This window comes from Ranitomeya variabilis, chromosome 3 (assembly GCF_051348905.1).
Source record: "Ranitomeya variabilis isolate aRanVar5 chromosome 3, aRanVar5.hap1, whole genome shotgun sequence".
Lineage (NCBI taxonomy): Eukaryota > Metazoa > Chordata > Amphibia > Anura > Dendrobatidae > Ranitomeya > Ranitomeya variabilis.
The window spans coordinates 248,985,620-249,007,877 of record NC_135234.1 but is presented as its reverse complement, the minus strand read 5'-3'; the positions used below and the strand labels follow the sequence as shown (position 1 = coordinate 249,007,877).

Sequence of the window (22,258 nt, the reverse complement as noted above, 5' to 3'; positions counted from 1 at the left end):
AATTTTTGGATGGCTTGAGGCTTCACTGTTGGATTGGGGAAAGATTATGGCTCCCTACAAATACTATTAACAGCTTGGCTGAGAAATTAGAGCCAAAACATGGTGGTGGGCCCTATGCAGTAGCCCAGTAATTAGAGATAGTGCACAGCAAGTCTTTATACTGATAGGTGTTGTAGAGCTTAGGCTACTTTCACACTTGCGTCGTGTGACGCACATCGCAATGCGTCGTTTTGGAGAAAAATCGCATCGTGCAAAGTTGCCCGCAGTATGCGTTTTTTCTCCATACACTTGCATTAGCGACGCATTGTGACAGACTGCCACACGTTGCATCCATCGTGCGACGGATGCGTTGTGTTTTGGCGGACCGTCGACACAAAAAAACGTTCCATGTAACTTTTTCTGTGCGTCGTGTCCGCCATTTTCAACCGCGCATGCGCGGCCGAAACTCCGCCCCCTCCTCCCCGGACATTACAATGGGGCAGCGGATGCGTTGAGAAACTGCATCCGCTGCCCCCGTTTTGCATTTATTTCACAACATGCGTCGGTACGTCGGGCCGACGCTAGTGTGAAAGTAGCCTTACAGTCAGTGAGAGGAAGCATTGCAACATCTAGACTGGTTAATAACGTATAGGGCCTCAGTCCATTGATGAGTCCAGGATGAGAATGTTAACATAAAAAGCAGACCACAAGGCAGTATGTCAGAGGGAGTGTTGATGCTTATTGATAACCTGTGAATTAGCGATACTGTTCAGTATGCTGTGAAGATAAAGGCTATATGGCATTAAAGGAATTGGACCAGCTGGAAGAGTTTAAGGAAGCATCAGAGATCCAGAGAAGTTGTCAGACGCTCGGTTATTATGACAACATAGGAGGTGTATGGTAGTAGAAAATAGATAGGAGTGTAAGCAGGATAAAAAGTTAACTGTTGTTTAAAAATGTATCAAACTTTGTAGTGTACCTTATCTGAAAAATTAGCTTCTTGTTCCAGTTTGAGCCACTTCTTTCTCTCCTCCCTGGCTCCTGAACAGATTAACTCTAAAAATAAGTATTTGTCAAAATAAGATGAACTCTCAACACCATGAGGCATCAGGATACTTAGCTGTTAAACAGTTTGGGAGTGGAGGGGTGAGGAGGAGGGAGGAGCACTCAGGCAGACAATAGCAAACATTCAGACAGATCCTGCTGCAGCTTCTAGCAAATTTATTTTACTTGAGAGCTGGTTTCACAGGTACACTGCTCAGTACTGGTGTACATTGTCCTTGATGCTGCTGAAGCTCCATTATGTGTGCTACATAAGGAAAAAAAAAAGAGTACAAACCCGTATATAATAGACTATGAACCAACGAGCTGACTCTTATAATCACCTAAGCATTTGTAGGTTCCCTCTTGTTTCTCATTCAAAATGCTCGGATTCATATTGATATTTCACAAAATTAAGATATTGACAAACATTACAGAAAGTAGCTCAGCATTTAAACATATTCACCTCCACCATAGCGAGACATCTCGATGGCCATATAGGCAACATGGAAATGTTGACAAGGTATGATTAGCGTGAGGACACATTTGTGATGTTTTGGAAGGTGTCCTTTTCTTAGGCACATGTTCTGCACTCACAAATCAAGTGAAATAGCCATAATCAACCGACAAACACCTATTAATAGAAAATTTTAATAATCACACTAGTACCCATTTCAGTAAATATTCATACAGTAAATACAAAAAATATATAGTACACTAATCATTTAAACTTAAGAACCAATACTCATGAAGTTACAACTTTGTAATTCTAAATCACCATATCTATACAAAAGTTTTGTTGGAAATGCACATCAGAGAAGATACATACAGTATAACAACAGGCAGAGACTACAGGCTCACAGTCTCATAAAAATAAATTTATACTTGTTTCATCCAAACCCTTGGGACTCAAACCCAATTATTTTTTATGCTAAAGGTAATTCACCTTAATAATCTGTTCATCAGCATCGTACCCTTCTTCCAGGGTGTGCCAACTCAGGTCAAAGACCCATTGGCCCAGCAGCTGCTTCATCAAACTTAATTTGTATAACTTTCTTTTAATTTTTTTTAGAAGTTGCAGCGGCGCTAGTATATAAGGTATCCTAATGCTGCAAGTCTAGACAATAACCACAAATGTTGTCAGGGTGAAATAAAATCAATAAGCATTAGATTTGTGCAAAAGGAACCAAAAGGAAATAATTTTGTAAACAAAAATGTAATAGGCACACATGATGGAACCCAAATGGAAATAATGTACATTTAATAAGTATACTTGTCAAGAAAATTGTATGCTGAAAAGGAAAATGTAATAAGTATATATTAAAGGATAATATTCGAGGTATACAGGTCCTTCTCAAAAAATTAGCATATAGTGTTAAATTTCATTATTTACCATAATGTAATGATTACAATTAAACTTTCATATATTATAGATTCATTATCCACCAACTGAAATTTGTCAGGTCTTTTATTGTTTTAATACTGATTATTTTGGCCTACAACTCCTGATAACCCAAAAAACCTGTCTCAATAAATTAGCATATCAAGAAAAGGTTCTCTAAACGACCTATTACCCTAATCTTCTGAATCAACTAATTAACTCTAAACACATGCAAAAGATACCTGAGGCTTTTAAAAACTCCCTGCCTGGTTCATTACTCAAAACCCCCATCATGGGTAAGACTAGCGACCTGACAGATGTCAAGAAGGCCATCATTGACACCCTCAAGCAAGAGGGTAAGACCCAGAAAGAAATTTCTCAACAAATAGGCTGTTCCCAGAGTGCTGTATCAAGGCACCTCAATGGTAAGTCTGTTGGAAGGAAACAATGTGGCAGAAAACGCTGTACAACGAGAAGAGGTGACCGGAACCTGAGGAAGCAGTGGACTGAGTCTGGTGTGGAAACATCCAGAGCCACCGTGCACAGGCGTGTGCAGGAAATGGGCTACAGGTGCCGCATTCCCCAGGTAAAGCCACTTTTGAACCATAAACAGCGGCAGAAGCGCCTGACCTGGGCTACAGAGAAGCAGCACTGGACTGTTGCTAAGTGGTCCCAAGTAGTTTTTTCTGATGAAAGCAAATTTTGCATGTCATTCGGAAATCAAGGTGCCAGAGTCTGGAGGAAGACTGGGGAGAAGGAAATGCCAAAATGCCTGAAGTCCAGTGTCAAGTACCCACAGTCAGTGATGGTGTGGGGTGCCATGTCAGCTGCTGGTGTTGGTCCACTGTGTTTCATCAAGGGCAGGGTCAATGCAGCTAGCTATCAGGAGATTTTGGAGCACTTCATGCTTCCATTGGCTGAAATGCTTTATGGAGATGAAGATTTCATTTTTCAGCACGACCTGGCACCTGCTCACAGTGCCAAAACCACTGGTAAATGGTTTACTGACCATGGTATTACTGTGCTCAATTGGCCAGCCAACTCTCCTGACCTGAACCCCATAGAGAATCTGTGGGATATTGTGAAGAGAAAGTTGAGAGACGCAAGACCCAACACTCTGGATGAGCTTAAGGCCGCTATTGAAGCATCCTGGGCCTCCATAACATCTCAGCAGTGTCACAGGCTGATTGCCTCCATGCCACGCCGCATTGAAGCAGTCATTTCTGCCAAAGGATTCCCGACAAAGTATTGAGTGCATAACTGAACATTATTATTTGATGGTTTTTTTGTTTGTTATTAAAAAACACTTTTATTTGATTGGACGGGTGAAATATGCTAATTTATTGAGACAGGTTTTTTGGGTTATCAGGAGTTGTATGCCAAAATCATCAGTATTAAAACAATAAAAGACCTGACAAATTTCAGTTGGTGGATAATGAATCTATAATATATGAAAGTTTAATTGTAATAATTACATTATGGTAAATAATGAAATTTAACACTATATGCTAATTTTTTGAGAAGGACCTGTATACTAGGATTGAACTATGCCCATTAAGCCTACAATGATAAAGTTGTCACGCTGTAGATAAAAAGGCAATAAGTACCTATATATATATATATATAATGTTGGGTACCTATAGAAAAAACAGAAGAAATATTCAGGGATGAATTGCTCAACTTCGCTAATATGTAATGTCAGCCACCTAAAATAGAGATCATGGAGAATGTATGCTAAAAATAGAAAAATGGAAGCATTAAATAGTTAAAAGTCTCTAGACAGTCCAGTTGAAGTCTTTTAACTGGAGGGATTTTTACCCTTCCACTATGTAACAATCCGGGTCGTTAGTTCACAATGAAGAGTCCTATAGAAGTCAAAGTTAATGGAAGATGCCCTGGCCGGTGGCAGTGCTTCCACAAGTTAAATAGTTGCAGCGCGCTCCGTACAGATTAGCTGGGTCGGAAATCTGTGCGCGCGCTGTTTTTACCTGGTTGTGGAGCTCCAGTGAAGGCGTTCTTCCTTCCTAGCGGTGCGGGCGGCGAGGAGATCAGGCGGTATGGGGGAGCTCCGTTCGGCCAGCTGCCAGTTGCTGCCTCGATGGTTGTGTGCGATGATCAGGGCAGGAACTGGCGCGACGTCATCAACCACGTGAGACCGCTCTGTGTTAGCCGCTCGCGTTTCGGAAAGTATGCTTTCCTTCGTCAGGGATGGTCCTGGGAGCTTGGTAAGTGATCTCCAGGACACACACAGTGGGATAGATCCAGTACAGATTTAATTTTTTTTGTACAAAATTTGGTATGGCCGATATATATGTTCAATTATTTCAGTGTCAAGAACGCTATCTATTACTCTCTTAATCCTCAATGTAGGATCATTCATAAGTCTATTAACTTACAGTAGTGTCGCTTGATAATTTGTAGACCCATCTAAAACGAGAGTTGCAGCTCCCTGGTCTGTCTATGTTTTATTAAGGCAAATGGTAAGGACTCTGAATATAGGGGAAATTTTTGTATGTAGATTATCTGAACTTGGATATTTAGTGGAAGTGAGAATTGAAGGAATATAAGTAGGAAGACTGCTGATAGACACAAATCATTAAGAAAAGTAGACCATTGTTCACATCCATGTACTACAAACATGCAGGTTTGAATAGGCATAGTTTTGAAACCTTGGAAATTGATTAACCCCTTCATGACTGAAGGTATTTTTGTTTTTGTGTTTTTGTTTTTTGCTCCCCTTCTTCCCAGAGCCATAACTTTTTAATTTTTCAGTCAGAATGGCCATGTGAGGGCTTGTTTTTTGCGGGACGAGTTGCACTTTTGAACAAAGCCATTGGTTTTGTCATAACGGGTACTGTAAAATGGGACAAAAATTCAAAGTGCGGGGAAGTAGCAAAAAAGTGCAATTCCACAAAAAAAATTTTGTTTTGCTTTTCTACCATGTTCACTATATGCTAAAGTTGATCTGCCACTAGGATTCTCCAGGTCATTATGAGTTCATAGACACTAAACATGTATAGGTTCTTGTTTATCTAAGTGACGAAAAAAAATTCCAAATTTTGTAAAAAAAATAAATAAATTGTGCCATTTTACAATGCCCATTGCATATCCATTTTTCATGATCTTGGATTGGGTGAGGACTTACTTTTGTGCGCCGAGCTTATGTTTTTAATTATATCATTTTGGTACACATACGATCTTTTGATTGCCCGTTATTGCAATTTAATGCAATGTTGTGGCGTCCAAAAAAAACGTAATTCTGATGTTTTGACTTTTTTTCTTGTTACGCCATTTAGCGATTGGGTTAATTCTTTTTATATATTGATAGATCAGGCGATTCTGAACTCGGCTATACCAAATATGTGTATAGTTGTTTTTCTATTGTTTTATTTTGAATGGGGCAAAAGGGGGGCGATTTGAACTTTTTTTATATTGTTAAAAAGATTTTTTTTTTTACTTTTTGCATGCTTGAATAGTCTCCATGAGAGACTGGAAGCTGCCATAACCCGATCACCTCTGCTACATATAGGCAATGATCAGATTGCCTGTATATAGCAGAATTGCTGACTTGCTATGAACGCCGACCACCAGAAGAGCGTGATAAATGCCACAGTCAGAGTTTGACAGCGGCATTTAACTACTTGACAGCCGCGGGTGGATCGCGATTTCACCCGTGGCTGTTAAAGGCACATGTTAGCTGTTCAAAACAGAAGACATGTTCCAGAAATGAAGTGGGCTCAGCGCCGGAGTCCACATCAAGGGAAGGGTGTCAGACATCAGTGTACTATTACGCTCAATGTCAGAAAGGGGTTAAAAAAGTGACTCTGAGATTTATCTGCAGGAATGTGAAATTATTGGCTTATTAAGCCATAAAACTGGTATTAAATATCTAAAGTCTCTAACCAAATATTTTTGCAAACGTATAAATACAGTCACTTTTGCCTGTTTATCATGTCAGAACTGTCATGATGTTATCAAAAGTTTCAACTGTATAATGCTTGGCACTCTATAAATAAAATTATTAGTATTTTAATTATTAAAGGTAATACAGTTTAACATCTGACCAACGGAATATTATCCTCCTTTAAGAGGATTTTTTACTTGAAACAGCTCTAACATTGTTTATTTAATTAAATTTCTCGGTGAGAAATCTCACATTGGTAAAGCTATTAGGTTTAATAAAGTGCGTATGAATAAACATAGATCAACCAAACAGATTTTTGAACAAAATGAAAAAGAAGAATGTACTGTACAACAAAAAAGACAGTAAAAGAAAAGGACTAAGTTTGGTGAAATAACACCCACTCAGCACTTCTTTGAAGCAGCCTTTGACCTGAGATTGCTTGTCTTACAAGAATTGTACAGTTCTGATGGACAAAGAATTAAGGAGAAATTGCTTCAGTGTGAAATATATTGGATTTTAGCCACAAGGGTTTGGATAAAACATGTTATTTTAATGTCTTTTTGTGAGATTTTGAGCCTGTAGTCGCTGCCTAATGTAAGGAGGTTGCTTTCCCTGCTCCTTGCCTGGAACCACTTAGTCAGACAGCTGGGTTGTTGGGGGGAAGACTTTCTGCCCTGGACAGAGGGGACCAGGTGACTGCTGGGAAGAGAGAGGGGTGTGGTCAGAAAAGAGCGGGGAGCAGAGAGAAGGCAGCGCGCCAAAGAGAGGGCAGGCTTCAGCGCCGTGCTCCCCTAAAGGTAGTCCTCCCCGTGAGGGCACTGAGGCTGAGATACCCACCAGAGTGAAGGCTGGATGTGAGGATGTAGACTCGGAAGCCTCCCGAATCAGAGACAGTGACTCGGGTGCAGCCCTAGTGACCGCAGTGGTAAGCAAAGATCCCTGAGTGTGATAAGTAACTACCCAGTGTGTGTGTGACATCGTTACTACAGAGAAACTGCCAGGCTAACATACAGAGACTTCTGCAGCAGTGAACGAGACTGCTACTTCCTGATTTCAGTTTCACGTTGAAAAGTCTTAACCCCGGAGTTTCCAGGAAACAGAGAAGAGTCTTCTATTCCCTTGTCCCCGCAGTATCAGTACAGAGACTGTGATTCTTGGTGAGAGACTTAACAGTGTGGAGCCCCTGATTCCTGGCTGTGCTGTAAAAGCTAAAGACTTCATCTTGTGAGTACATGAAAGCGGACTCTGCTGGTGACTGTACCCACGCTGGAATTAGGACCCTCCAGTCAGGACCTCCCTGGACTGATAAGTTACAAGAACACTCGTTAACCCTTTTGTTCTCGCTTAACTGTTTACTGTTTGATTTACCTCTATTAACCCACTGTTTACTCCCTGCGAGGAGATTCTTACTCCTGTTAATAAATTCCCCTCAACAGTTGGTTTGTCTGTTCCGTGGTGACATACGCAACCCTGCACCCTATTACAGCCTGTCTGTTATGACCCCAATGGCGAGGGTCTCAGAGGAACGTGGAAGTCTGCAGAATACAAAAATCCAGCTCATAGGGCAGTGGTAACTGGGTTGACCATATATCTACTCCTAACGCCAACACTAGAAGTAGCCGGGGATCATTCCTACGTTGATTCTAGATGACACGCGCCAGCCGGAGAATCTAGCTACCCCTAGTAGAGGAAAACAAAGACCTTTCTTGCCTCCAGAGAAGGGGACCCCAAAGCTGGACAGAAGCCCCCCCACAAATAATGACGGTGAGGTAAGAGGAAATGACAAACACAGAAATGAACCAGGTTTAGCACAGAGAGGCCCGCTTACTGATAGCAGAATAAAGAAAGGTAACTTATATGGTCAACAAAAACCCTATCAAAATCCACACTGGAAATTCAAGAACCCCCGAACCGTCTAACGGTCCGGGGGGAGAACACCAGCCCCCTAGAGCTTCCAGCAAAGGTCAGGATATAGATTTGGAACAAGCTGGACAAAAATACAAAACCAAAACAAATAGCAAAAAGCAAAAGGCAGACTTAGCTGATATAACTGGAACCAGGATCAGTAGACAAGAGCACAGCAGACTAGCTCTGATAACTACGTTGCCAGGCATTGAACTGAAGGTCCAGGGAGCTTATATAGCAACACCCCTAACTAACGACCCAGGTGCGGATAAAAGGAATGACAGAAAAACCAGAGTCAAAAAACTAGTAACCACTAGAGGGAGCAAAAAGCAAATTCACAACACCTGTCCCTTATACTGTATGTATCTTCTGTAACCACCGGTGTGGACTGTGTGCACAGTGTGTGTTCCCAAAATGACTTTTGGATAGATGCCCAATATAATGATTTACAATTAGGAAGTTGTGACTTCATGAGTTGGTTTTTAAGTATATGTGCATTACTAGAAAAATATACATTTTTGTATTTTTGAATATTCATCAAAATTGCTAGTGTAATTATTAAGGTTTACTATTAACCGGTGTTGGTTGTCATGTAATAACGGCTATTTGACCTGCTTTGTGAGTAACTAACACATATGTAAGGGGCACAGAACGCAAACGCAACCTCACGCTAGTCCTGCCTCGGCAGCATGTGCATGTGGGGAGGTGAATATATGTTAGTACTGATCTATTTTCTGTAATGTTTGTCACTTTTGACATATTGTGAAACATGCATTTGAATACAGGAATTTTGAAAAAGATATGAGAAGTGTTTATGTTAATATCTCTTTGCAACCTATTTTATGGAAGTTAGTCTCCACCCACTGCTCAGAAAGAATTGAAAGCTAGAGATAGAGGCTACAGTGGAGAAAACATTGGAGGATACAAGTCATATAATGTCCAGAAATAACATTATTACTAATGCACAGACAAAATACTTGTTATAAAAATTAATCAATTATAAAGGATATATTGCCACATGCTTAAATCCATATTCCTGGGCAAAATTGCATGTAAACCTGGAATTAAATCTCACAGGATACCTTCAATAAAAATACTTCAAACAGCAAATTAAATTAAATTAAATTATTAAATTATACCCAAAAACCAAGCTGCAAATACAAATATAACACTTATTTCAAGTTGAGCGGTGTAGCAAACATCAGATGGTACTGGAAAGACAATTGCAATAATAGTATAATACCATCTTATAGGGTAACACCATATCATGCACATTATGCTTGAAAAAAACAAACAAAAAATCTTGTCCAAGTGGACCCTGCGGAATCGACCTGAGGGAGAGTTTCAGGAAATAAGAGTTTGGATGGAGCACTGGGTGAACTGATCTTGATGCTGTTCCCCGATAGAAAAAGCCAGCATGCCAATACTATAGCAGATTTGGTGTCAGTAAACGGACAGATAGGTCGTGTGTCAAGGAAGATGCTATGGTTGTGGTGATGGTTGTGGTGATGGTTGTGGCCCGCCTGGAAGCAGAACCTAGACTGTGCCAGATGAGTCACAAAATCCAGACGACAGCAGTCAATCTCAAAAAACCCAATCCACACCAGGCAAGTTCCAGAGCCCAGACTACGACGGTCAAGGTCCAAAAATCAGACATGCGCTGGTCAAGATCTGTAGCCCAGATTATGTCAATCAAGAGCTGAGTCCCAGCCCTCATCTCTCATACAAGAGATATCTGCGGTTGGTCAAGCACCAAAGATCCGTGAGGAGACTCCCCTCAGGGTTGGACGCCCGTGGTGGTGAACGTGAGGCACAAGTGAGCCAGGCCATTGCTTCAAGCACTAATATACCTTATAGGGGTCAGTTTGGGCTAGTACAGCAGACAGGGTGGGGGCCGACTGAAGCGAAATCGGCCCAGCGAGATTTGCTAGACTTTGTCAGGATGCCTTGCTGCTAAATGGGAATAACCAGAGACCCCTGATAGGGTCTGTGTAAGAAGAAGAGAGTGTGGATTATTACCCCTGTCAGAAGCTATAAAAACACATAACAAGAGACTCGTATAGTGTGAACCTGAGGATTCATTGCATATCTGATTTTATATATTTTATGCTGTAATTATCCTATTTTTCATTATTTACAGTTGCTTTAGTTAATGGTTACCTGCTTACATCAACTCCTCCTCACTTTTGAAAAGTTATTTATTTTAAAGTGTTTTTTTAACAACTATTCAGAATTCCAACCCTACCTTAACCATGACAAAAAATGAAAAATGCCAATATATTTAGCATTTCAAAGGACTGTCAATTCTTAGATCTTGAAACCAATCATGAGATTTTCCTGGTCCATGATTTTCAAAAGTCTCTGCCTTTTCTTCTAGCCTTGATAATGGAAAAGATGTCATAATCAGAGTGCAAGAAAGTTACAGTACATAGCTTTTGATTAATTGATTAACCCTACAATGATTAAACTGTGAAAGCCAAAACACTACTTCAACACATAAAAAAGTAGCTTATAGTTCGTTGTTTAGTTATTTACATGTCATTTTCTTTATCATAGTGTAATGAATACAGTTTAGTGACACAAGATGCTCCTGTGATTGTATCTGGTAAGTCAGTTCTTATTTTTATAGATCGTATTATCTAAAATCATACTATCTGTGCTGATTCCTGTCCCCTTGGTTTCCCTTCAGGCTAGTGACAATCCGGTTGTATTCCTAGGAATTTTGGGCCACTAAAGTAGGGAAATATGGTCTTAATTCTTGTCTTGTTTCGATTACTCCTCCCTGAGAGCCTTGGGTGGGGTTACCTAATATTTAAACCCTTGAACCTCTGACTTCCACTGCCAGTTAATAAGTGGAGCTTACCTTGTCTATAGTCCTAGCTCGTTCTCCTGTTGTGTCTGATAATTTGTCCCATTTTCTGACCTCAGCATATATTTTGACCATTTTACTTTCCGATTCTGTCCCTGATGCAACCACTTTATACTGTGATGACTTTTCTTGCCACTAGCCAGCTCCACCAGTCAGCAGATGACTCTGTGGCCCAGCTCAGGGGTCCCTGTATAAGTCCAGAATGCTGTGCAGGGGTTAAAGGGTGACGGCTAAGGCAACCGCTGGCATCTGGTATACGGAGTGGCTTTTCATAAGCCTATCTGTGGAAGTGCTATTTATTTAAAAAAAACAGCAATCAGCAAGTCCAATTCGGTGTGTCAGAGTAGTCTCACACTCTCTAAAATCCCATACAAATTGAAACACCCAATAAATGTCGTCTTCATAATGATATATTTTCATCCAATAAAGTGCAAAAATAAATTCTCAATTCTGAGGTAAAATCTGTATTCAGTGAAGAGACTTTCTCATTACTGCTACACATACAATTGTATGCAGATGGCAGGAGGGAGGAGCTACAGGCAGAGCTCCTCCCTCCTCCTGCCCTTCTTATCTAGATAGAATCTCATCAGCAGCACATGCCATCTCCTATCTCAGTGATGGGAAAGTCTGTCTTCAGTGAGTACAGATTTTACCTCAGATTTCAGATTTTTGATAATTAATTATCAATTCTGGCAGAGAAAGAAGCAGATTTCTCTGATAAGATATATTGGATAAAATTGAGCTGACAGTTACACTTTAAGCATCTCCATTTTCTCTTCATATATGCTTGTGCCCAGTCTATATTTACATGGAAGTGGGGTTATCACGGTTTATGCATAGAAAGTCACAAATTTGGTCACATTAGGATTTTGCACCAAAAATGGTCACCTTTTTACTTTTATACACCACCCTTGTGCCTTTGAAATGCGTGTGGCTACGTGGACAAGATTACTTAAGAAAATAAGATTTAGACTAGACTTATGAATTGCACCTTGCACAATTTTTAGCCAGGAGTTGGGTGCAAATATAATTCTAGACAGAAGTGCTATATGTAATGATGTGTAAATGTATCAGTCATCATGTGAATAAATTGGGTGCAAATAAAGACAATGCAATCATAAACAAAGCCAACTTTGAAAATTCCTCTCATGATAGATTCCCTCTACCTGCACAGTACGTATCAGAGTATTAAAAATTCCAGAAAATATGCCTGCCATGTTAAAGTAGAGAAGTGGCATGAATGAAAACCTTGTATAGGTTATGTCAAAGGTTGCATGATTATACCTATAGAATGTGAAATATATAACAAGATCAGATATAACACTAATATTTAGTAAAGCTGCCATGGAGTCATCTGTACATTGTATGTCATCCTAGATGTCGTTGCTCATTTTTGATTTAGAAATTTTCACTGCATGTTTTATTTTTCTTTCTACAGATAAACAAGGCACAACTTGTTACAGTGAGTACTTTGATCTACTATTTATGGAAGTTTAGTATGGAATCGAGCTTTTTTGAATTTCGTAATGCAAATATTACTGCACGAAGTATAAATATTACAAATTGGGTTAATTGTTTTTATTTCATTGTGAATGTAAGGCTTCATGCACACAGACAAATTATGGATTATGTTGTACAGATCCAATAATATATGCTCTTTCTGTGAATCCACATTATGCTTTTGTTTGCCAATAATTTGTATTACAAAGATATTTTATGCGAAAACCATTGCTTCAAAGGAAAAAGTAAGTTCCTCATAGAGATACCTAATATCCCCAGTGAGGGCTTTCTATCCTAACATAAAGGGTTCGTGATTTTTTAATCTTACTCATTTAATCAAATGCCTGGAAAAAATATACATTTTAAAGAATAGAATAAGGAGACATTATTAGCAAGGTGAAAATACTTTATTCGGGATGAGCAGACCAGAGGAAGTTCTGGCTTCTGAAGTTCAGTCAAACTTTAGTCAAAAGTTCAGTTTGGATGCCAGAACTTGACCCCAGACCCAAACCCCATATAAATCAATGGAAACCCAAACTTTGGTGCTGTAAAATGGCTGAAAAATCATTGTAGTAAGGGCTAGGGGGCTGAAAAATTAAGTAACATGGGGGTGCGAGAAGGACAATTGCCCTGCAAACAAATGTGGAAAGGAAAATAACTTAAAACAATATATAATAAAAAATAAATAAATAAACAATAATCTTGAAACAGGACGTGGAGGTCCAAGTGGAGGAATGGAGAAGTGCCTTGCATGTGTATTTTACTGTATTTGTTAATAAATAAATGAAAAAAAAATGAGGCGGGGTTAATCCTGTTTTCAATAACCAGCCAAGGGAAAGCAGATAGCTGGAAGCTTATTATCCTCAGAAGGGGCCGATATTCATTGATCTTCAAAGCATATTAATATCAGTTTCCATCTGTCTGCTTTGCCTTTGCTGGTAATTAAAAATGCCCCCCCCCCCCGTGTTTTTAATAACCAGCTAAGGCAAAGCAGATGCTTGGGGGCTGATATTAATAGCATGGGACATTCCATGGATATTGGCCCCTTTCCAGCCTAACAAGGCCAGTACTCAGCTGCCCCAGAAATAGCACATCCTTAGATGCACCAATTCTGGCCCTTAGCCTCGGCTCTTCCTGATTGCCCTGGTGCAGTTTACCCCCACTTTCAGTTCATTGCGGGGCCCCTGTAGAGCACGGACATCACCCGATGTCACTGTTCTACATGGGAGATCGTCATGGGACACTCGTTATTAACTGGACTATGGCAGAAAGGTAAGTATAGGTTGGTTTATTATGTTATTTTTATTACAGGAGAATCGAAGGTTTTGGGGACTAGGTGTTTGGTATGTATGTTATGCATTGTAAGTTATGTGCATGTACTGTATGTTATGTTATGTTATGTGTTGTATATTCTGTATGTTTTTTTTTGTTTTTTCTTTACTACTGAACACAGACATTGCCTGATGGGACTATTTTTCCATCACCGGCAATGCTGTCACTTTGAGCATTCATTGGCGGATGGGAGCAGTAGTCCTATCATACAATCGATGCCTACACAGACACCACACACACAGACACACAGACTCGCGCACACCCGCACACAGACACAGATTCATGTAGACACTGGCACACACACATACACGCACATAGTCTCTGCCCACACTCCGCCCACACACTCCCGCCTTCCGATCTGCAGCGTTTCATCCACAGCAAAACCGCAGATCTTTTTCACATCTGCGGGTTTGCTGCGATTGTGCCTGACACAATGGAAGTCAATGGGTGAAGAAACGCTGCAGATCCGCGAAAAGAATTGACATCCTGCGGAAAAAAAAGCCGCGATTCCACGCATTTTTTTCATCAGCATGTGCACAGCAAATGTCAGTTTCACATAGACTAACATTGGCTGAGGACTACACTGTGGATTTGATGCGAATCTGTGCTGCCAAAAATGCAGCGGAAACGCATCAAAATCCGCAACATGTGCACATAGCCTTAGTATAATGTTTACACCAGCAAGATGGCTCCGAGCATCCTGTATAAAAGACTTCCTCTCCCTTAGGGAATCACCAAGGAATGAGTTAAGACATTAGGTTGTTGTTGTTCTACCAGTGCAGTTGTGAGGTCCCCTGGTCCCGGTACGGCCATTGTCCTGAACCCGAATCCCAGGTAAAAGTGTGGCCAATGCCTGAATGTAGTCTCCTGGTCCTGGTATGGCCTGTCCTGAATCTGAAGTCCCCTGTCCCTACGCAGCCAGGCATGTTCCTGAAGCACCCTCTTCCCAATGCAGCTAGGGCCTTAACATTGTCACCTGGTCCTGGAGAGGCCAGTCCTGTATCCAAAGTCCCCTGGCCCTGGTCCGACCAGTCATGCTCCTGAACTCCCCTGGTCACAGTGCAGCCATGCCTGAACATTGTCCTTCAGTGTACAGCCAATCCCTGATCTAGTTTCCTAGACCAGTGCGTCTGGACGCAGCGCTATTCTGTGTCAGTAAACCTGCAGCTGCATTATCGGGATCTGCACAAGAGTAGTACCTGGGGGCTGCCTACAGCCCAGTCTGTCTCCACCATCAGGAGCTTTTGTAAACATCAGGTAGCTGCTTAGCTATCCCCTTTTATGGGCAGGCCATGTTCTTGTTGCATTTTTGCAGAAGGGTTTTTACTAGTGATGAGTGAATATACTCGTTACTCGAGATTTCTTGAGCATGCTCGGGGGTCCTCCGAGTATTTTTTAGTGCTCGGAGATTTTGTTTTTCTTGCCCCAGCTGAATGATTTACATCTGTTAGCCAGCATCAGTACATGTGGGGGTTGCCTGGTTGCTAGGGAATCCCCACATGTACTTATATTCGCTCATCTCCAGTTTTTACATTTAACAATCGTAGGTTCTGCATTAATATTGCTGGCTTTATCAACAAATTACTTTCTGTGCTTGTACTTACATAGTGACCTATATCTTTAGAATTAAGCAATTTTTATTTGGCGGGGGGCTAATATATGCCCCTTCCTCCTCCCAAGAAAGAAAAAAATACCAAACATAGACAGGTTTAAGGCACTTGGGCATTAATAATGCTGTGTTTGCTTTACAGAGTTCATAATGGGTCCATACAGCCCTAGGAGACCCACAATTAATTACACAATTGGAGGCTTCACTGCAATTGCAATGAAAAAAAATCAACAAATCAATATTTGGTGGAAACTGCAAATTTGAATTCCAAACGACCCGCTCATCTTTATATAGAATGAAGGTGTCACTTTCCACTAATAACTATTTCTCTCTTCACAGATGGCACTGACTACATCAGATGTGACTCCGTGTTATGTTCTGGGTCATGTGCACTAGAGATTGGATGTTTTTGTGCAGATGGTGACACATTGTGCATTCCAGCCACTGAATGTATTCTTATTTCTAATCAATGCTGCCCATCAGGTTTATTTTGGGACATAGAAAATATCTGTTGCACAGGTAAATAGATACCTTTTGACAAACACAACATTATATTCCATTTTAGTGATAAATCAATACGGTAGAAGCAGTCTCACAAAACTTGTCAATTATTTAAATTTCTGCTGACTCTGGGCACCATTACGCCAAAGCGAGATCTGTGAATCCCTGGCCCTGCACTTCTGCACTGACACTGCAGGAGCCGAACAGGCGCACATACACAGTATCATTGCAGGCACACTGATTCCTCTCCCCTGCCTGCGGTACCTGCTTACTGCACATTGCAGGTTCTAAGCAGCAAGTTTTGGGAGTGACAAATCTACTTTAGGCTAGGGTCACATTGCGTTCTGTGACCGCGTTTAATGGACTACGTTACACCGCGGCATAACGCGGTGTAACGTAGTTCGTTAATGCCGCCATTGCCTGTAATGGTGAACGTATCGCTAGCTAGCGATGTGCCGTCATTTGAGTGACGGACCGCGAACGCTGCTTGCAGCGTTTGCGGTCCGTTCCTCGCTAGCGCAGATCGGGGATCTGCGCAAGCGGGATCGGCTAATGCGATCCCTTTTGGGACATTGCGTTAGCGCAGTCCGTAGCGCTATGCGCTAAACGGACTGCCCTAACGCAATGTGACCCTAGCCTTACACAGTTGGCTTAAGTCATCTACTACCAAATTATCCATTTTCAAAAGTAAATTCACATTTGTGACCCATTCATCTAAGGAAGGAGGTAAAATTGAAATAGAAAACTGAAATAACAAAAATCTATTTCATAGCTTAATTTTTAATTATTTTTTTTTACAAAACTGGCAAACAGCACAGACCAGTTTTTTTCTATAAAAAGTATTTTTAAATTAATTTTAAAAGGGTGGATTTTTTACACGTATTTTGGAGTTAGTGTCGTTTTGTCTAATTATTTTTTTCTGCCGTTTTTTAAGTTCTATAGACAACCCTATAAAATAAAGCAACAGAAGAAACATAATTAAAAATGCCTAATTTAGAAAGAAAACACCATTGACTCACAAAATCTATAGTCAAAAAGGAAAGGTTTACATACAGTGCCTTGCGAAAGTATTTGGCCCCCTGGAACTTTTCAACCTTTTTCCACATATCGTGCTTCAAACATAAAGATACCAAATGTAAATTTTTGGTGAAGAATCAACAACAAGTTGAACACAATTGTGAAGTTGAACGAAATTTATTGGTTATTTTACATTTTTGTGGAAATTCAAAACCTGAAAAGTGGGGCGTGCAATATTATTCGGCCCCTTTACTTTCAGTGCAGCAAACTCACTCCAGAAGTTCATTGTGGATCTCTGAATGATCCAATGTTGTCCTAAATGCCTAATGATGAGAAATATAATCCACCTGTGTGTAATCAAGTCTCCGTATAAATGTACCTGCTCTGTGATAGTCTAAGGGTTCTGTTTGAAGCACAGAGAGCATCATGAAGACCAAGGAACACAATAGGCAGGTCCGTTATACTCATTACTACATGCAAATATACACAGATTTAAAGAGGTTGTCCACTACTCGTATCTCTGTTTCCTCATTTTAAAATAATGCCACCTATACTCACGTACGTTGCTATTCCAGCGGTGTTGGTGTTGGTCCTGTCTCTCCCAGGGCTCACGTGATATAACAATGTCATGTGATCCCTGGGAGAGTTTGTGCCAACACCACTGGAATGGCAGCAGATGTTAGTAAAGGTGTTGTTATTTTACAAAGGGGAAACAGAGATTGAGAAGGGGTTGTCCAAGTAATGAACAACCCCTTTAATCAAGAAAAAACTTGATGAGAGTGCTCATTAACAAGAAAATGAATATAAGTAGGTTTTTTGGAATGACAAATATACTTCATAATCTGTGCACTATGCAACACAATAAACCCCAACTATTGGTATACATACTCTACCACTTCTTGTCTATCCAGTTATATGGATTAGTAATATTGACTTTTTTATTTCAGAAACACCATTGTGCAGCCCACCATGCCATGATGATGAAGTTTGCGCTTATGCCAGTAATGTGACAACCTGTGTTTGCAATTCAACATATTACGCAGACAAAAGTAAGGCTCTATATAAGATAAGTATTTTTTCTTTTATGCTTCTCTCTTTGTTTTTCTTTATTGCAAGTGATGCAAACTAAGTGCATCACTCAGGCAACTTCATATGGACACTCTTTCCTGATGACCTTTGTATGTGTCACACTTAAAAGTGCTTTTGCACGGAAATATTATCCCCCCCCCCAATGTATTGATGTACTGGTAACCCCCAATCTCCTCCAGAATAAACAAAATATCTGTGCTATGTGCTGCCATCAGCAGAAATCAGGATAGAAGTCCACAGATTGGAAATATTGTCATTCTGTATTAGTTTTTTATACTTATTGAGAAAAATGGCACCAAAAAGCATCTTTGGCTGGGGGACCAATGGTTTTGCTAATTATGTATAAACAAATGAAAATTGAGAACAAACCGTTCCTTTACAGTAAAAGTCATCCTGAACATATATCAATATGAAAAACAATTTACATGCAGTTTCTTGGCCCATAAAAATTAAATAACGTATTGGAAAAATGAATTAGTATTTTGACAAACAACTTGAACATGTAAACTTGGTGTTAAAAATGTGATGGCGGGGAACGGAGTTGAACCAGTTAAGGAAGAGAAGAAAGCATATACACGGACGGACAAGTATGGATTTGCTGTGGTCAAAGAGGCAGTGAATATGTGCAGTGGGACTTCAATAAACTCACTGACCAAGATGTTGATGGCATCTAAGGATTCCAAGGAGATGCCACTCTCTATCTACCAGTACGTATTATCAACTCCAAACCTTTCGTTCAGATATCCTATGTAACTCCCACTGTGTTAGTATGTGCTGCCTTGGTGGCACCTAAATTGCCAGGGCAACTCCACACTTCCTTCCCTACTTTAGACCTGATCGGTCAGGTTCCCTCATGTTAGTTGTGCTTGGCCAGTTGTCTTATGCTTCAATTGGATACACTTGATTATAAAGTCACACACTTTGTGCACTGGTCCAGTATTAATAGCAGTTTAAAAATTGTAGCTTGCAACAGGACCAGCCGGCGCAATATTATATTGATGAATGACCTCAATTGTTTGTTAAATAAATTATTTCTATTTCTATTATACATCCATTTGTTTACTCTTCATTAACATGAGTCATTGTTAGAGCTACAATTCTGTATCACTGCAAAGAACAGAGCAGGTGGGAGGAGCAGAGCAGCTGGGTCAGGAGTTGAAGAGGAGATAGAGCTGGTTTGCCAGGGACTTTGCAGCAATGTAGAATTGTAGTTCTAATGATGACTCATGCAGGGAAAAGAGACTTCCTGTTTCTTCATATTGCTTAGAAGGATTCAGCTTGTCAGTTTTTAATCACTTGATGTCATAGACCTAATTGAAAAGAGAAGAATTAACTAGGTAGAAAGACAGAATGAACAAATGTAAATACACAGTACTATATAATATGATGAATGCAATAAATTAAGAGGATAAAAACTTTGATGGGAGGAGGAGTGCTTCTATAAGAACCTTGAAACACATTGTATTAGAAGCGATGGAGAGTGACATTACCTGTGGACTCTAAACCTGATTTCTGCTGAAAGTCGGCTCTGTTCTGGATCTTTTGTTTATAAATTCTGTAATATGTAAGACAACATTAATCCTTGGCTGGTGATAAGTCTGTGACATCAGCAGTTTTGGGCTATACTCAAAGAACATACTGTTAAAATTGTAAACCTACATGAAATACAATGCCAGATAATTTTTAACTATACAAGAGATGTACTGGTATATAAAATTCTCATTATATACAGTATAACTAACAACATGATTAAAAGAAACTAAAATGGGATGATACAGTATGATAGGGAAGAAAAGGCATCATCACCAGAGGGAAAAACATAACATGTAGACCTGGTTAGAACACGTTCATAATATACTGTGAATATATAAATAACTATTAAGGTATAATAAAAGTGTACATTGCTGTAGCAGCAACAATGAATAATGGGCACTGCCAAATAATAATACAACTAAGCGTAGTGCTAGAACAGCAGTGGGGAAAAAAAAGTATTTAGTCAGCCACCAATTGTGCAAGTTCTCCCACTTAAAAAGATGAGAGAGGCCTGTAATTGACATCATAGGTAGACCACAACTATGAGAGTCAAAATGAGAAAACAAATCCAGAAAATCACCTTGTCTGATTTGGCAAGATTTATTTTGCAAATTATGGTGGAAAATAAGTATTTGGTCACCTAAAAACATGCAAGATTTCTGGCTCTCACAGACTTGTAACTTCTTCTTTAAGAGGCTCCTCTGTTATGATCCTTAGTGGTTGAGGATCACAAATTACTCCAGCTAAGTAACAAACGTAGGACAAGCTCTAGGGAGGTGGCAAACTGGACTGACCGCAAATCTGAACCTATCCAAACACACTAGAAGTAGCCGGTGAACGTGCCTAAAAATCCTAGACGTCTCGAGCCAGCCTGAGGAACTAACTACCCCTAGAGAGAAAGAAAGACCTCTCTTGCCTCCAGAGAAATGATCCCCAAAGATATAGAAGCCCCCAACAGATAATAACGGTGAGGTAAGAGGAAGGCACATACACAGGGGTAAAAGCAGATTCAGCAAATGAGGCCCACTAATACTAGATAGCAGAAAATAGAAAAGGGAATCTATGCGGTCAGTAAAAAACCCTTACAAAATATCCACACTGAGATTTCAAGAACCCCCACACCAACTCACGGTGTGGGGGGAGAAACTCAGTCCCCTAGAGCAACCAGCAAGCGAGGAAATCACATTTTAGCGAGCTGGACTAAAAACATAATGAACACTGATAATCAAAAAATGATCAAACAAAAACTTAGCTTGTCTTGGAGAGACTGGGAGCAAGGTAGACACAAGGAATCTGAAGAGCACTGAATACATTGATAGCAGGCAAGGAACTGAGTATCCAGGTGAGCTAAAATAGGAAACCAACCAAGGATAACGAACCAGCTGATGCTGCAACCTGCAGAAAGACAACACTACACAGTACCGCTTGTGACCACTACAGGGAGCCCAAAAATAGAGTTCACAACACTCCTCTGTCCTTCACTCATTACCTGTAGTAATGGCACCTGCTTGAACTTGTTATCAGTATAAAAGACACCTGTCCACAACCTCAAACAGTCACACTCCAAACTCAACTATGGTGAAGACCAAAGGGCTGTCGAAGGACACCAGAAACAAAATTGTAGCCCTGCATCAGGCTGAGAAGACTGAATCTGCAATAGGCCACCAGCTTGGTGTGATGAAATCAACTGTGGGAGCAATAATAAGAAAATGGAAGACATACAAGACCACTGATAATCTCCCTCGATCTTTGACTCCACGCAAGATCTCACCCCGTGGGGTCAAAATGATCACAAGAACAGTGAGCAAAAATCCCAGAACCACACAGGGGATCTAGTGAATGACCTGCATTCAGCTGGGGCCACTATAAGAAAGGCTACTATCGGTAACACACTATGCCGCCAGGGACTCAGATCCTACAGTGCCAAACGTGTCCCCCTGCTTAAGCCAGTACATGTACAGGCCCGTCTGAAGTTTGCTAGAGAGCATTTGGATTATCCAGAAGAGGATTGGGAGAATGTCATATGGTCTGATGAAACCAAAGTAGAAGTGTTTGGTAGAAACAAAACTCATCATGTTTGGAAGAGACAGAATGCTAAGTTGCAGACAAAGAACACCATACCTACTTTGAAGCATGGTGGTGGCAACATGATGCTTTGGGACTGTTTCTCTGCAAAGGAACCAGGTTGACTAATCTGTGTACATTAAAGAATGAATGGGGCCATGTATCGTGAGATTTTGAGTGCAAACCTCCTCCCTTCAGCAAGGGCATTCAAGATGAAACGTGGATGGGTCTTTCAGCACTATAATGATCCCAAGCACACTGCCAGAGCAATGAAGGAGTGGCTTCGTAAGAAGCATATGAAGGTCCTGAAGTGGCCTAGCTAGTCTGCAGATCTCAACCCCATAGGGCGGCTGAGACACAGGGCAGATAGGCATGGCTGAGACACAGGGCAAGCAGGCAGGACTGAGACACAGGGCAGGCAGGCTCGGCTGAGACACAGGGCAGGCAGGCACAGCTGAGACACAGGGCAGGCAGGCACGGCTGAGACACAGGGCAGGCGGGTGTGGTGTATGTAGGAACAGGTTGGGACCTGTT

The 22,258-nt window shown here is 40.7% G+C and overlaps 1 protein-coding gene across 2 annotated transcripts in view; it reads left to right on the top strand.

Annotated features, from left to right (window-relative positions):
- The window catches only part of LOC143815762 (uncharacterized), a 785,716-nt gene that overhangs the window by 220,871 nt on the left and 542,587 nt on the right, over positions 1 to 22,258 (top strand). For both annotated transcript variants that reach the window (XM_077295356.1, XM_077295355.1), the window contains exons 9-12: positions 10,767 to 10,815; positions 12,518 to 12,541; positions 15,860 to 16,039; positions 17,986 to 18,087. In XM_077295356.1, coding sequence (XP_077151471.1) covers positions 10,767 to 10,815; positions 12,518 to 12,541; positions 15,860 to 16,039; positions 17,986 to 18,087 — 355 coding nt within the window. The remainder of the gene's footprint in view (positions 1 to 10,766; positions 10,816 to 12,517; positions 12,542 to 15,859; positions 16,040 to 17,985; positions 18,088 to 22,258) is intronic.